The following is a 17,458-nucleotide window of genomic DNA, read 5'->3' as shown; positions in this document are numbered from 1 at the left end:
TTTTAGCCCAATTTTGATCCCCAGTTCTGTATGATCCCCTGAGCACCACCAGGTACAACTCCAAGCATCAAGTCAGGAATAAGTCTTGAGTATAACTGGATGTGGCCAAAAAAACCAAAATAAGAATAATTTTTCTTAATAAAGCACAGCTGAGGGGTCAGGGTACAGAGCATGGGGCATTTGCCTTGCACATAGCCCACCAGGATTTAATCCCTGGCATCCCATATGGTCCCCCAAGCACTGCCAGAATTAATTCCTGAGTACAGAGCCAGGAGTAATTCCTGAGCATTGCTGCATAGGGCCCAAAAACCAGAAAGTAAGAAGAAAGAGAGAGCAGAACGAGAGAGATAAAGAGAGATCACGAGAAAGCACAGCTGGGGAGAAATTAGAAACTTAATACATTTTTGGTGCAGACGGTAGTGCAGCAACTTTTGCAGTTTGCAGTTCCTTCAAAAGTTGAATGAAGTTACCATATAACCTAACAATTCCACTATCTGGCCTTCATATGTTCTAAAATCATGAATAGTGCTATAATTATGATATAATTAAGTTTAAAATACATTCTAATTTTACAAATTTATAAAGTCAGAAATAACAAAAATGGTATGTGCTGGTATTTGCTCTTTTGTTTATAAGGTCTAATAAATTATAACAATGCTCTTTAGACAAGTCTTTAGAAGAATAGAGTTCTCCAAATTACTGAACTAAGCTAAACTGGTTGATTTGTTTATCTTTTAAAAGACATCACCTCAGATGTTGGCTAGTTAGTATCTCTGTCAATTCCGATCTATGCACATCCCTCTTCCTTACTGTGCTTTCAGATTCTGGCAACAACGTACAGGTTAGTTTCAAACTCTTCTATGAAACCTTCTGAAATACTGATCATCTCTTCTACATTTTTATCATTCTTGTGAAAATTATATGTAATCTTTTATTCCTATTTTATCTACACATATCACCCCCATTAGACTGTACACTTTTTTGAGGAAAGAAATATTATATCTCTTCATTAGTATCACAGCATCAAATGTTGTGTACCATGTATCTAATGTATAATGTAATTTTCTTTTGAGTTGCCAGGGATCAAACCCAGGGCATCACACATGTAAGTTCAGTGGTCTTATAGCTAAACTATAACCTTGGTCTCGTAAAGTATTTTTGTTAATATTAGCTACATTAGGACTGGAGCACAGCGGGTAGGGCGTTTGCCTTGCACATGGTTGACCTGGGTTCGATTCCTCCGTCCCACTCAAGAGTCTGGCAAACTACTGAGAGCATCCCATCCGCACAGCAGAGCCTGGCAAGCTCCCCGTGGCATATTTGATATGCCAGAAACAGTAACAAGTATCACAATGGAGACATTACTGGTGCAAGCTCAAGCAAATTGATGAACAACAAGAGGACAATGCTACAGTTAACAATATTATATAAAAAGTGCCTTAATACTCTTACCTAGAGTAGCAATTTTACAACATATATATTAAATACTCCATTTCAAACCAATAAGATAGTTCAGCTGGTACAGCACATTCCTATTATGCATAAAGCAATTAAAATAAGGATAGTATTTCCAATAAATCATAAACAGAAAAATTGGACATTTATAAACAAAATCTTGACACCACTCATATTTCAAACCATTATCAAAACTAGCTTAAAGTTGATCATAAATTTATATGGAAAAATTAAAACTATAAAACACCTAAAAGAAAACATAGCAGAAAATCCTGGGAATCTTATAAAAGGTAAAATGTTTTTAGACACCACTAAAGGTAAAACCCTAAGAAGAAAAATAAAGTGGACTTTATAACATTTTAAAATATTTTCCTCTGCAAAAGTACTGTCAAGAGATTAGAAAAAAATAAACCATATCCAACAAATCAGCAGCATCTAGAATATATGAATAACTCAAAATTCAGCAATAAAAAAACAACTAATTAAATATTGGGCAAAAGTTGTGAATAGATAATTCACCAAAGAAGACATATAGAATGTAAATATATTTCTTAAATACTTAGCATTATTATTCATTAGGTAAAATGGTAAACAACTATAATATTGTCCCACTAAAAACCCATTGAAAAGCTAAAATAAATTTAAAAATTGATGAAGTCACATTTTGGTACAAACAGAACAATAAGAACAATTACTTTACTAGTGAGTACACAAAATGGTTCAGCTAGTTTCTAAAAGCTATCTTATAAAGTTAAATACATACTATGTGACCCAGAAATCAGAGCCGTAGGTAATTTACCCAAAAGATCTAAAAATTTATAATCACACAAAAACATATACTTAAAATGTAAACCTCTTATTAAAAATTTAAAATCCCAGGGCTGGAGCAATAGCACAGCGGTTAGGGCATTTGCCTTGCACGCTGCCGACCTGAATTCGATTCCCAGCATCCCATATGGTCCCCTGAGCACCGCCAGGAGTAATTCCTGAGTGCAGAGCCAGGAATAACCCCTGTGCATTGCCGGGTGTGACCCAAAAAGCAAAAAATTTAAAAAATTTTAAAAATTAAAAAAATAAAAATCCCAAAGGGCCCTCAGCAAGCACTGGAATAAATGAAGAGTGATATGCCCACTGCCACAGAATATTGCTCAGCAATAAAAGGGGGTAAAAAACTAAAACACACAAAACTATGAATGCGAAATACATTTTGCTAAGTTAAAATTGTCCATCCCAACAGTATATGTCTGACTCTATTCTACAACATTATAGTAAATGAAAACCTTTGGTGATGAACAAATCTATGGTCTTATACTGTTGTGTTTTTTTTTTCATAAAAGGACTAGGATTATTATTAAAGTATTAAAAAGTATGTGCATGAGGTAGAAAATTAATCTCCTCACTGACTTAATTCCTTGTATATATTTGAGGAATTTGAGATGTATTACACTAGATATAAAGCTTCGCTGGGGGGAATAGCTTAAAAGGTGTGTGCTTTGCAAGTGGGAGGCCTGGGTTCAATCCCTGTCACCATGCGGTTGCCTCCCCACCCTAGCACTGTTGGTTGTGACCCAAAAGCACTACCACTCAGAATCAAATCAGAAAAAAAATCAGAAAAAAAAGCATAAAAGCCAAAACTACAAAATTTCTATAATAATAGAAGCATATCTTTACAACCTCAGGTTATGGAAAGACTAATTAGTCATTGTGAATAAATACAAAAGGGGGGAACCCATAATTTAGACTACACCAAAATTTTCAAATCTATCATCATCAAAAGAAATATTCAAAGATGAAAAGTCAAGAGAAAATGTTAGAAAAACATCTTTGATACATAAATGGCAAGGAATTTGTATCTACAGTATACAAAGAACTCTTAGAAATCAATAATTAAAAAAGGAAGCACCTACACTTCTGAAAGCCTTAAAGCGGCACTTGATGAATGGCAAATAAGTACAAGAAAATGTGAATCACAGCCTTAATTTTAAAATAGCTGGTGGAGGGTTGAAGAGATAGTCCAGGAAGGAGGGTGCTTGTCTGCATGAAGTTGAGCCTGGTCAACTTCCCAGCACTACATTTAGTGCCTGAGCACCACCAGACGTGATTCCTGAGGGGCTGGAGTGATAGCACAATGGGTTGGGCATTTGCCTTGCACGCAGCCAACCTGGGTTCGATTCCCAGCATCCCATACGATCCCCTGAACACCACCAGGAGTAATTCCTGAATGCATGAGCCAGGAGTAACCCCTGAGCATTGCCAGGTTTGACCCCAAAAAGCAAAAAATAAAATAAAGAGATTTCTGAGCACAGAGATAGGTCTAAGTCCTAAGCATAGGCAGGTATGGCAAAAAAAAAATAGAAAGCAGAGAGACCAATGAGATAGTTTAATGGGGTGAGCATAGACTTTGCATTCAGGAGGTCTGGATTCAATTCCCCAGTACCACATGTTCCCCTAGTACTACCAGTAATAAAAACATAAATAGAAAATTCAATTAGAATATCTAAAATTGAAAAGACTGACAATACAGGGGCTGGAGTGATAGCACAGCAGGTAGGGCATTTGCCTTGCACGTGGCCGACTCGGGTTCGATTCCCAGCATCCCATATGGTCCCCTGAGCACCGCCAGGAGTAATTCCTGAGTGCAGAGCCAGGAGTAACCCCTGAGCATTGCCAGGTGTGACCCAAAAACGCAAAAAAAAAGACTGACAATACAAAATAAGCAGCACATATAGAGCAATAAAAATTTTCATACTGGTGATGTGAATACAAAACTTACAAGCATTCTGAAAAAATATTTGATAGATTTTTTCATAAATATAGAACTATCTTATGATCTAGCAGTTGTACTTTTTTTGGTGAAGATTGTTGGGGGCATTCCTGGCAGTACTGAGGGGTTATTCCCAGTCTGTTATCAGCACTTAGAGGACCCCTTGTACTGCTGGGGAACAAGAGTCAAAGACAAGCACCCTAACCCCTGCACTATTTCTGTGACCCTGGCAAGTGTACTCAACCTGGAAAAACTAAAACATACACCAATGAAATATTCATACAATAATGTTTAAAGATCTTTTATGTATTTAATAGCAAAAAAACTGGAAACTATCCAAATATCCATCAATCCACAATCCACTATAAAATGGAATATTACTCAACTATAAAGTTGAGACATAAAATGAATATAAAAAAACATAGAGTGAAATAAGTCAAATATTAAAGACTACATACTCAATGATTCCAATGATGGGAAATTCAATAACAGGTAATGATCAACATTAATAGGCATCAGAACCATGACTGTCAAGAATGAAAACTGACTGGAAGCTGGGGAGATAGTACAGGAGGAGAAACACTTGGCTTCTTCAAACATGTGGCTGCTTCAGCCACGACATTGGTTTGATACCAGAGAAGGACCCAGGAAATTACCAAGAATGACCCCTGAGCACAATCAGGAATAAGCCCTGAATATCACAGGGTCTGCACCAAAAAAAACAAAAAAGAAAGCAAACTGACTACAGAGTGGGAGACAGTACAGGGGTTAAGTCACTTGCCTTGCATGCTGCCAACCCAGTTTGTTCTCCAGCACCATATATATTTCCCCAGTGCTGCCAGGAGTAAGCCCAGAGTAAGCCCTTAGTAGCACTGGGTATCACCCAAAAGCCTCCCCCTACAAAAAAAAATATAACAACAAATAGAATACTGACAGGGAGAGAGCACGAAAGAATATTTTAGAGTAATAAAAATGTTTTCAATATGAAATGGGGTGATGATTAATCGACCGTCTGCATTGATCAGCATATCAGATTGTACTTTTATTGGCAATGTGTACGGTACACCAATGTTCAAGGTCACGGTCCTCCCGTTGTTCATTGATTTGCTCAAGCAGGCCCAGTAACATCTCCATCATGAGACTTGTTGTTACTGTGTTTGGCATATCGAATACATCACGGGCGGCTTGCCAGGCTCTGCCGTGCGGGCGAGATACTCTTGGTATCTTGCCGGGCTCTGCCGTGCGGGCGAGATACTCTTGGTATCTTGCCGGGCTCTCCGAGAGGGGCAGAGGAACCGAACTCAGGTCGGCCATGTTGGCTGCGTACAAGGCAAACGCCCTACAGCTGTGCTATCGCTCCAGCCCCACACCAATGTTACCTCTAAAAAAATAAAATGTGTTGCTTACATATTATACTTCAGTAGTAAAAAATGTAGAGATAGCACATGGCACCCTGCATAAGTGAAAAAGTGGCAACTTTTAGAAAGTGTATTAAATCATTCAAATTTGTAGAAAAAGGGTTAAGTTCATATAAATTGTTATACATAAGGCAACAAATCATCCTAAGCAATACAAACTGTCTGCAAATGAAAACTTTGAGCAATGTGAAAAAACTTATTGACAAAAAGTACATGGCTTCTTTTATATAATTAGATTTGTGTATATATATGTATTAAATAAAAAGAATAATACTAAATCAAGCATGAGCTGAATCTTCTAATTCCTAAGTGTCCTGAGAATACATGATCTATTATTAAATTTAATACAAAATATATACACCAGCATTATGTCATTCCTGACTGGGCATGGATGAGAGCCAACAGCATAATTATGTTGACAATAATTTGTATAGAAAAAATATGGTTCTGATAACTATTCATGACTTATGTTCTCAATTTAATTCAATATAGAAGACATAAATACATGCCACAGTCAATTATTTTGCTTTAGGGTCCATAAGAATTACAACTCTAGATTTACAATGTTAGAAGGTTTAACAAATTTCAACCCTACATAATGAATTGAAATGATTTGCATAAAGTCTTCCGCAAATGAAATAAACTGGATAAAAAGATACCCACACAAAAACTGACAAGACTTTTCCAAGTCCTATAACATTTTGTTAAATTTTTATCTAATTTTAAAAGTATTTTTATTGAAGCAATATTAGTTTACAAGTCATTAATGTTTATTTGCTTTAGGAACATAGTATTACCACACCAACCCCACTACCAAGAGCCAATATTCCTCCATCACAGTCCACAGTTCCCTAGAACCCTCTTTTTTTTTTTCTTTGGTGTTTTGGGGATTGATTTGCGGGGGATTAATTCTGGCTCTGCGGTCAGAAATTACTCCTGGAGGTGCTTGGAGGATCATATGGGATGCCAGGGATCAAACCTGGGTTGGCTGTGTGCAAGGCAAATGCCCTACCTGCTATACTATCTCTCCATCCCTGAGCCTAGAATCTGACTACCATTTGGCAACCTAAATTCTGTTGTCAGAGTGTAAGAGTTTGTCTTCATTAAACCATTGTCTGTTGCCTTAGTTTTTCCTTCAATATACCTCATGAATGAGATCATTCAGTATGTCCTTCTTTCTCCTTATTTCATATATGTGAATCTTTCCCTTCAATTCCATCAATATTTTAAACAAAGGTAAGGATTATGTACACATATATATCAAATGATATAATATAAATACATACATATGTGTACATGTGTTTAAATAAACTATATATACATACATCTATAGTGAGTAGTACTTCACTGTGTACATTTACAATGTCTTACTTATGCATTAATCTGTCATTGGACATTTGAGTTGTACGCTATAAATAGTTCTGCAGTAAATAAAAGTGTTCACCTATCTTTTTGAATTAGTGATTATGTGTTCTTAGCCTTTCATTCCAAAAAATAAGGATTTTGGGCCTGAGAGCTAGTACAGTATGAAGTCACTTGCATACAGATGGTTCAGGTTTGATGCCTGTAATCACAGGTGGTTCCCCAAGCACAACCAGGATCCCAGAGTACAGGGCCAGGAGGAAGCCCTGAGCAAATTTTACAGAGCTTAAGTAACTTTAAACTGATTTGTAATTAGTAGTAAAGAACAACACTTGGAATAGTTAAAGATTAAATGTCCTTTTTTCCTCCCCCTTCCCGGTTCTTTGTAGAAGCAGCCTACCTGTGCCCTCTTCTGTACTTCCAGGAGAAGTTCAGAGTACTGAAACTCCAGTTCCTTTTTCTGTTTGTGCCAGGAGCTCTCTTGGGCTTTCATCTGCTCTGCTACTTTGTTGAAAGTATCCTCTTGGGTCTGCTGAAGCTCTTTCATGGTATCAGACTTATTTTTGCAGATATACTCCAGATGATTTATCTAAATGAGGCAATGAAACAAAGAATGTGATATGATCAAAAACATCTCCAAAACAAAAGCAATATTATCCCAATGCATTTTGTACCTTAAAGTCATACAAAATATCTAAATTAAATTGATGATTTAAAAACAGGGTCAGGGATATGGTTAAATGGTGGAACACAAGCCTTATGTGTATGGGAGTATGAGACCCTGGGTTAAATCCCTGGCACTGCAGGGCCCCTGAGCATTGGAACATGTGAGCCAGATCACACCGGGCATCCCTGTGTATGACAGCACAACAGCAACAAAATTATAAAACAGAATCAGGGCAAATTATCATATTCGAGCATTTGTTTACCTGTATGCTGATAAATATTTTACTTTTCTCCAATACTCATTCCGTAATTAATTTTACTGAGAAAATTAAGAGTATCCTTACTATTATTGAGTAACAATATTCCTATATTCCTATATCAAGAGTGTAAGTATTTGAATGAGACATATATTCTAACCATTTTAGTGAAGCAGAATATCCTGACCATTTTCTATTTTAAATATAAAGCACAGAAAGGAAAATCTTCATCTCTAATATGTATGACAATGATGTTTTGAAATTGCAAGAATATTTAAATATGATTATAAATAAATATAATCTCAGATGGTTAAAATATACTCATTTTAATTATCAGTAATTTCAAAACCATTACATACACACCCACAGTTATAAATAGTATCTATGCTTCTCACAATTGTTCCCTAATTCCTCAATCCTCAATGATTTATCAATAACCTTGCTATTGTCTCCCAATAAGGACTAGATAAAATACTCAACAATAAGAAATCTTACAATAAAATTGGGCCAACATTTGTTTCACCCTTCTAACATATCCAAAAACAAAAAATAAATCTAGGTAATGGTTTTTATCCTTTTATTCCTTAAGAAGAAAGTGTTGTGGTGGGGAACGTGCACTGATGGAGGGATGGGTGTTTGAGCATTGTGTGATTGTAACCCAAACATGAAAGCTTGTAACTATCTCATGGTTATTCAGTAAAATTTAAATTTTTTAGAAGAAGAAGAAGAAAGTGTTGAGGCCAGAGAGATAGTACAGCAGGTACAGTTCTTGCCTTGCACACAGCTGGCCCAGGTACAATCCCCAGAACCACTTATGGTCACCTGAGTCCCACCAGAATAATCCCTGAGTGAAGAGTCAGGAGCAAGACCTGAGCACCAGTGGGTATGGCCCCAAAACAAAAAACTAAAAGATATTGTTATCAGAAAAATGCTGAGGCCAGGGGTCATACTGGACTTCAGTTCTTTGCCTTCCCAAAGGAAAGAATTTAGTCAAGAGACACATTTATATAAAGTGGAAAGTGGGGCTCTATACTGAAAGCAAAAATACACTCAGAAGATGTAGCATTCAGAGCAGGCAATGCAAAGGGAAATGGGTGTCCTGAGAAAGCGTGGGGGCTGTTCTTCATTTCCGCTTGCTTCTAATGTACGTACTGACTGCACCAGGATCTTACCAGTTTGACAATTCAGGCGGCATTTCTCTGCCATATACTTCTCTCTTCTAACTGTACCAGGGAGTTTTCTGTTGTTTGACATACCAAATGGTATTTTAATAATAAATATCCCTTTGTAGCTTTCCTATCTCTCATAGTTCTATTTAAGAAAATGTGAACACAAGGCTAACTGGCTCAGAGTTTGAAGGCCCTCTTATTTGTCTCAAGGTCCCTCTGTTTTTCATTAGACATATGAGATAATCTAATTTTCTTGTAATGGTAATTGTCCCAGGCTGTTTATCCTTTTTCTCTTTCTATCCCTCCTCCCAGGCGCCCAACTAACTACCAAACATAAAACATATCTGTAACTAAGACTTGGAAACTAGACCATATAGACATAGTTCTGACAAGTTCAAGAAACTGAGGATACGAATCAACATATTTTATTCATTTATTTCTTTATTTAATGGTTTTGGACATACCAGGCAGTTGCTCAGGGGCTACTAACTGCTCTGTGTTCAGGGGTCACTACCAGCACAGTGGACTATAGTTGGTGCCTGAGATCTAAAGGGGGTCAGCACCTTGCAAGATATGTGCCTTAATCCCTGTACTCTTTCTCCAGCCTCAAGAATCAACATTTCTAATAGTGGCATGTGTTGGCTTGCTAAGCCATATTAATTTTCTATAGCCAAAAACTATTTAAAAATATCCTAGGAAGTCTGATATTCTAGATTTATTAATGGTGAAGTGGTTATAAAAAGCTACTTCTATAATATAAACTTATAATATCCCAAAATACTACATACGTTTTGTAAATATGCAGCTTACATAGCTCAAAAAATAAGTTATAAATATAACTTAGCTTTTAAATTTTCTTAAAGTAACACCTCATTATTTCCTCAGAATCTTAAAATCATGTTTTAAAATAACTGTATCTTGTTTCTATTTTATGCTAACATAAAGAGTTGGTTTATTAATGTAAATGACTAAGTTCTTTGAATCGCTTCATCAGTAAGATTAATTTATTTTCCTTTAATTAGGTCCCTGTGGCTAATACTGGCTAGTAGTATTAGCATGTCCTGCACAGAAAGTGGAGCTTAGAGATTTCATACAGACTTCAGTCACATTTACATGCCCACAGCAATGGCATCAAACTGAGTTGTAGACAAGCCATAATTAATGGTATTGAATTATTAACACCCAAATTCTTTTTGAAATAAGATGAATGTCAGCCCCTCTTAATGATACTGTGATGTGGACAAATGTCACTGAATTTAATAGAGGTATCTGGTGCCTGAGGACAGTTACCTTCTCATTAGCCCTGTTGAGGTCTGCGATCAGGGCATCAACATTCTCCTGCAAGACTGCACAAAGCTCAGACCAAGAGAATTTATCCAGCATGCCTTCTGGTTGTTTTATGAGCACACAGCCTGCTATCAAGTGCTGATACAAGGTATGAAGGAAGGTTAGCTTCTCCTGTGAGGGAGGAAAAAAAAGAAAAGTTAATTCTAGCATCTGAACACTTTCAGAAGAAAAACACATAATATGGTGAGGAATTTATTTCAAAAACCTAGAAAGGAGTTAAAATATTCAAGTTTCAAAATATGGCTGCGTTGGTTCATTTTATTTAACCTTGAAAACCAAGTACCAGAGAGAAACAGAATTGCTTACAACTGGTACTCAAAGCCGGAATCTGACAGCTGCCACCAGAAAGCGAAAAGTTCTGAACCCAGCTGTGCTACTATTTAGGATTAAACACTTGTTCAGACCTCACCTTCCTCAGCTGTAATATCAGTTATTATCTGAACTAGGATAGGATCTTCTAGAGTATTCTAAATGAAAACCAGTATAGTGACTTCATAATTCCATACTTACACCTGCCAATGTAGCTCAATGTGAATATAGAGAAGTATTATTCAACTCTGATGAAGAAACGATATACCTCTTACCTATACTTTTCATATATATATAAATATATATATATAATTACTAAGCGTTCTTCCTTCTCTAGAGATTCCACTTTACTTACCACTTACAGAAAAATCTATCCTAAGCCCCTTAGGCAAAGCAGACAGTGATATGAAAGATATGGAAGACGGGTTCATCTGTTTTCCCCACATATAAGTTCAAATAGTTTGTGGCACATAGGGCCACATAAGTGTTCAAATAATATAAAGTCACAAGCAAGAGAAAAATGGGCACAACCTCCCAAGACATAATTTCAAATCTGTCCAATTACAAGCACAAAAAAAATCCTTTTAAATCATATTGCCATTGCAATAACTAAACTATCATTGTTTAATTACCTAGCAACATTATCTGCAAAATTCAATGAAAAGCTGATCCCATGTTACACCCAAGAAGAATTTACTTAATAAAATGCCAAATGGCTCTTTTTATAAGGTGATTCATCTATGCAATTGCAAAGAAGGGAACACAAGGTAACTGTGAAGCTTCAAATGAGTATTTTATGTAGATATAATAAGTTCCCTCAAGATTTTGTAATAGATCATCAGGAATAGAAAATTTTTAAAGGAGAATAAGAGGGGCCAGAGTGACAGCACAGCATGGTAGCCTTGCATATAGCTGAGCCAGGTTCAATCCCTATATGGTCCCCCAAGCACCGCCAAGGAGTAGTGATTCCTGAACACAGAGCCAAAAGTAACCCCTGAGTAATACTGGGTGTAGCACCCGCTTGAGGAAAAAAAAAAACAGAGACTGAGAAAAAAATAGAAACTCCAATCTTCTAGTTTAAAAAACCTGCATAGAGAACACATAAAGGTTCCATAATTAAAAATTACAGATTAAGGGGCTGGAGCGATAGCACAGTGGGTAGGGTATTAGCCTTGCATGCAGCAGACCTGGATTCAATTCCCAGCATCCCTTATGGTCCCCTGAGCACCACCACCAGGAGTAATTCCTAGTACAGAGCCAGGAGTAACCCCTGTGCATTGCCAGGTGTGACCCAAAATAAGTAAAAAAAAAAAGAAAAAGAAATTACAGATAGAGATTGGGTATGTTTAGAGTAGTATTACCGAAGCCTTGTATACAGCAGAGGTGTGAAACACTACTTCAGAAATTCTATAGTAATGTAAAATTTATGTCAAATTAACAAAGACTTTAAAGAAATTGTTGGGAAGTTCATATATACATACATATAAATCAAAATCTATCTGTAACCCACTATGTGTTCCATCTTATTTTTTCCCAAACAGACCAATATATAAGCCAAAAATTTAAAGACATATGAAAATCACATACCGGAGTAAGATTATCAGAAGTCTTCAAAACTATGCAATGTCTTTTTCATTTTTAAAAGGAGGTCATTTGTATTTTCATCCAAATTGATATGTTTAAAATATATATATATTAAAGATAACTAACCAAATGTAATATTCGAATACTAGAATCTTCCCCTTCCACATTTTACCAACTGATCATGCTGATCCTCAAGGATAATTCAGTGTGTTGCCAGTATGTCCTTTTTGCTTGGGCTATGATAAACCATGCATGGTAATCATACATTTGGCGTGAACAGAGACTCTCAGGATCCAAAATCAGTTCACACATGTTGAACCCAACCACAATGCTGTAGACATGCTGACTTTACAATACAGTAAGGCTTCTAGTTTCCTTTACTTTAATCATTATCTGATGTGTAGAACAATTCCAGCCCCTTCATGTGGACACAATTTAAATCCCAGACTGTAAGAAGCGTGGAAAGAATGTTTTCTTTTTACTCTCCTGGCATTCGTGTTCATATTTGTTAGAGTAATGAACTCAATATGCAGGACAACTCATATAAACCAGTTCCACACTAACTAGACTAGTATCTAGCTACTAAAAATATAAGATAGCAAGTCCATTCACACAGGCTCATACAGAATAAAAAGATTCTTGTCAGATATTTTAGAAGCCAGCAACAAATAAAAATGAATTGGCAACTCTCTAGGGCATCCCAATAAAGTTTTTATTTAATGAGATATATGGGGTTTCTTCTTCTTCTTCTTCTTCTTCTTCTTCTTCTTCTTCTTCTTCTTCTGCTTCTGCTTCTGCTTCTGCTTCTGCTTCTGCTTCTGCTTCTTCTTTCTCTCTCTCTCTCTCTCTCTCTCTCTCTCTCTCTCTCTCTCTCTCTCTCTCTCTCTCTCTCTCTCTCTCGCCTTTGGGTCATACCCCAGTGGTACTAACTGGTTACACCCAGCTCTGTGGTCAGGGAATGTCTCCCAAGGATGCTCAAAGGACCATGTGATGCTAGAGATAGACCATATCCTCGAGTATACAAAGTGTACGTTCAGTTCTTTGAGCTATCTCTCCAGCCCTATTTTCTACACTTTTATGAATACCCTTTGGTTATAAACAGTAATAAGACTATTAAAATTAAAACAGCTATCATTAACCTTTCAGTATATGTACTGTAAACTGCAATGCCCAAAAGAAGACAGACGGGGGGGGGGGGGGGGGAGAGAGAGAATGTATGTGTGTGTGTGTGAGAGAGAGAGAGAGAATGTATGTGTGTGTGAGAGAGAGAGAGAAAGAGAGAAAGAGAGAGAGAAGACAAGTGCCTGCCACTGTGGGAAAGTGGGGGGTGGCAAGAGGGAAACTGGGGACACTTGTGGTGAGAAACACACACTGGTGAAGAGATGAGAGTTGAAACATTAATGACTGAAACCCATCATGAACAACTTTGTAACTTTGTATCTCACTGTGATTCAATTTAAAAAGTAAAATTTTAAAAATAAAATAAAATAGTATCATTATTGCTATTTTGCAAACAAAGAAACTAATGTAGAAAGACTAAATCTTGTGGCTTATTCATATTCAGTTAGCAAAAAGATGTATAGGATCCAAGTTCAGTACTTCTTAAGTACAAAAAAAAATTTTTTTCCACCGTGCTATTACTAAACTGCTGAAATAAAAAATAAATGTTGTCATTGGCAAACAGGTAGACCTTAGAAGGACTGACTATTGGGAGTCGAGATGTTTATAATATAACAATCTAAACAGAGAAATTCAGTGTTCAAGAAATCGAAGGACTAAATTACATTAATTTTCTCACCAAATAAAGTATGCTATGAGAGTAGAGGAGTGATTGATACTGTAGCCAACATGATTAGTTTCAAATATTTCGCTCAGATCTATTTTTTTTTGAAGTAAATAAGTGAAAGCAGCCACCTGCTGTACTTAAATATAGATTAGTGGGACATTACTATAAGTATAAAATGGAGATTCATGAAAGGTCCTTCCTGCCAGTCCCCATGTCTTAGGGAATACCTCGCTATCCTTGCGGAAAGCCTGGGAAAGCTGTTGCACTTCACTTTCAGCTTGAGCTGCTCGTGCCTTCTCTTTCTCCCAACAGTGTAGCACATTTTGCAGCTCCAGTTTTAAAGTGCTTATTAGTGCCTCTCTGTCAGCACACTTAGTGCGTGAGTGACTGAGCTCTTTACAGGCATCATTCAGTTTGTCCTGAAGGTCCTGTCAGATAACAAAACAAAGAGATATGTGAAGACCAGTTAATAACCGTAAAATTATGTATCTTATATGTGTACCTCCCACATACATGAAATAGAAAATGAAGAATTTCAAGGCTTTAATCAAAAACGAATCTCAAAGGTAAGCATCTGATTGCATTGCTAAACATTAAGGTATTTTATTAAATGTATTTTCTAAATATTTCTTAGCTCAAGAATTAGAAAAAGTTATTTTTAACATTTAAACATAAAATGCTACTAATAGATAGCCTATCCCAAAACAGTGTGATGCACAAGTTTTTTTTCCACCCATTGTGAAAAATAATTTGATAACTAAAAAAATATGAATAAAAAATAAATATCTTACACTTCACATAAGAACCTGCACTTCCCAATGTCATTCCAAATATTAATATAAATCCCAAATATGTGAAATAAAATTTGGCTAAATCTTTTTTTTTTTTTTTTTTGCTTTTTGGGTCACACCCAGCGATGCACAGGGGTTACTCCTGGCTCTGCACTCAGGTATTACTCCTGGCGGTGCTCAAGGGACCACGTGGGATGCTGGGGATTGAACCCGGGTCGGCCATGTGCAAGGCAAACAAACACCCTGCCCAGCGTGCTATTGCCCCAGCCTCAAAACCATTTATTTCTTAACCTTAACAAATCTACTGAAGTGTGAAGTTGCCTAGGACAAATGCAACATGGACCAACAACCAAAAAACATAATAATAACAATTTCCAAGAGTATTAAACAACTTTGAAGGTTGCCTCAGTATAATATGCAAAGATGAAATACATAAAAACAGTCCAGAAAATAAAATAAACTGCTGTCCCGGATGTTTGTCAGTCTTTACTGAAGAAGGTACACTGAAAACAACAGCTCCACTATGAAATGATAAAAACTGACTCTAAATACTTATGTGCTGATATAAAATATTTACTATGTATCTAGAGATGTGTATTAAGTCATCCTGATCTTTTATATTATAATTAAACCTGTAGAATGGGTTTTTCCTTTAGTAAAAATGATTTCTAATCTTTTTTAAACTAAAAAATTGTTACTTTGATTAACAATAGAATATTTAAGTTACATATAAATTTTCTTAAAAAGAAGTAATATGAAAATTTTCAGATATTTCTGCTTTAAAATATTCCTCCAAATAATTACATTTGCCTGTGGATTGCATTGCTAAACATTAAGGTATTTTATTAAAGAGGGAAAGTTATTTTAATTCAAAATACCTTTATATTTTTAGTGTGAGATTCTATCTTCTGCTTGGTAGAATTAAGTTCATTGGATGCTTTTTCCTTGGCGTCATTCATGTTGTTTAGCTGATGAAATAAAATATGACTTATTTATATTTTCCAAGGATGGGTAACTCAAAAATTAATCTCTGAATGATTTTAAGCAATTACATAATACAAATTTTCCAATAGTAACTAACAGTCTTAAAAACTACTTTTGGCTAACTGTGTAATTTCTGTCACAAGTTCTCATGATTTCAAAGAAAAGAAGGCATTCAAGCTTAAAATGCCAGTGATGTTACTACTCTATTTTTACCAGTTGTCTGGATAAAAAAATTTCATTCTCAGTGTAAATAAATATAACTCTATTCTTAAAATCCTACTGGACCAAGATGCCAAAAGCAGTGGCATATCTATAAGAAAAGTAAAAAGGACATAACAGAAGCCTGTTCTTTCTATACATCATGAGGGTATTCACTGGTCTCTCACTCCATATGACAACTTCAGGGTCAGTCACATGCAGTCCTACTGGGAAGGCTTGTGGCAGGTCATCAGTTGGTCCTGCTCTGCTTGTGATTTATTTTCTTTGACAGTTCATTCTTCTTTCTGTCAGACTGCTCTTTTTGCTTTCTTTGCAGCCACCCCCTTGGTCTCCCCACTGCTGTCTCTGGCACTGGTTCACAACAAAGCACATTACCAAGCCAAAGCCTGCTGAGTCGACTTTTCAACTGTGCTGAGGATCATGTGACATTCATCCTCCCAAATAACAATTCGCTGTGGGGAATATGTTCCGAGTTACCCTGCAGCTTCCAGACCTAGGCCTCGGAAGAGTTTCATAGACTACTTACAATATAGGTCGTCTTGCCTCCTTAGGAGAGACTTTGCAGTATTTGTTCTTTACAGAAAATTAATTATTCTAATCACCAATTTCTTTCATGCCTTTTGAACAGTAACCAAGTATGAAGACTCACTTTTTTCCTTTGTTCATATTGTACTAAAGTAAAATAAACCTTTCCTTAATGGGATACAAAACGGTCATGGTCTCTCATGGTCTTTCTAATAAAGAAAGAGATAAGAGGACAAACACTATCTTTCATGTTATGTGGTTTGTCTTTGGTACAATCTGTTTACTGTTTCCCTAATTATATTTGACTATCAAATTGTTTTCCTATTGACAAGGTAGAACTAAGTGCTTCCATTTTTAAAGCAAAAAGTCATAAAATATCTTTCACTGAATAAAATCATGAAGCACACATTAAACAAAATGAAATAATGAACATAAGCAGAGCTCTTTCAATCATCAAGCTAAAAAATCTTAGGCTATATCAACAGATACTTGTTTCTAAAAACTTCTAACAACATTTTACTCCACTTAGAGAATGAGACTCCCACAATTCGTAGAAATCTGTTCCTGAAATACTGACATAACCTAAATGTCCTCTGTCAATTCCAAATTTAATAATAAAAATTAAAGTTTAAGTATAAAACATGTTAACTAAAAGTCCTGAATGGCTTTATGTGCCATTAAAACTGGTAAATTATGAAAACCAAGATGTGATTTTTAAAACTTTGAAAGATATTGTTACTGAAGAGTTACAGAAATGAAAATGAAACAACTTTAGGCCATACTTAAAGAACAACGACAATTTACTACTTTTTGTATCTGTGA

General features: G+C 36.0%; 1 protein-coding gene across 1 annotated transcript in view; it reads right to left on the bottom strand.

Annotated features, from left to right (window-relative positions):
* Positions 1–17,458, bottom strand: part of CCDC171 (coiled-coil domain containing 171) — a 339,207-nt gene that overhangs the window by 214,489 nt on the left and 107,260 nt on the right. Inside the window, exons 11-14 of the mRNA XM_056117342.1 lie at positions 15,787–15,876; positions 14,345–14,545; positions 10,382–10,549; positions 7,400–7,588 (exon numbers count right to left, since the gene is read on the bottom strand). Of these exons, the coding sequence (XP_055973317.1) occupies positions 7,400–7,588; positions 10,382–10,549; positions 14,345–14,545; positions 15,787–15,876 (648 nt within the window). The remainder of the gene's footprint in view (positions 1–7,399; positions 7,589–10,381; positions 10,550–14,344; positions 14,546–15,786; positions 15,877–17,458) is intronic.

This window comes from Sorex fumeus, unplaced genomic scaffold, assembly GCF_029834395.1.
Source record: "Sorex fumeus unplaced genomic scaffold, SorFum_2.1 ptg000034l, whole genome shotgun sequence".
NCBI lineage: Eukaryota > Metazoa > Chordata > Mammalia > Eulipotyphla > Soricidae > Sorex > Sorex fumeus.
Note: the sequence above shows the minus strand (reverse complement) of the source record. Positions and strands in the feature narration are given on the sequence as shown.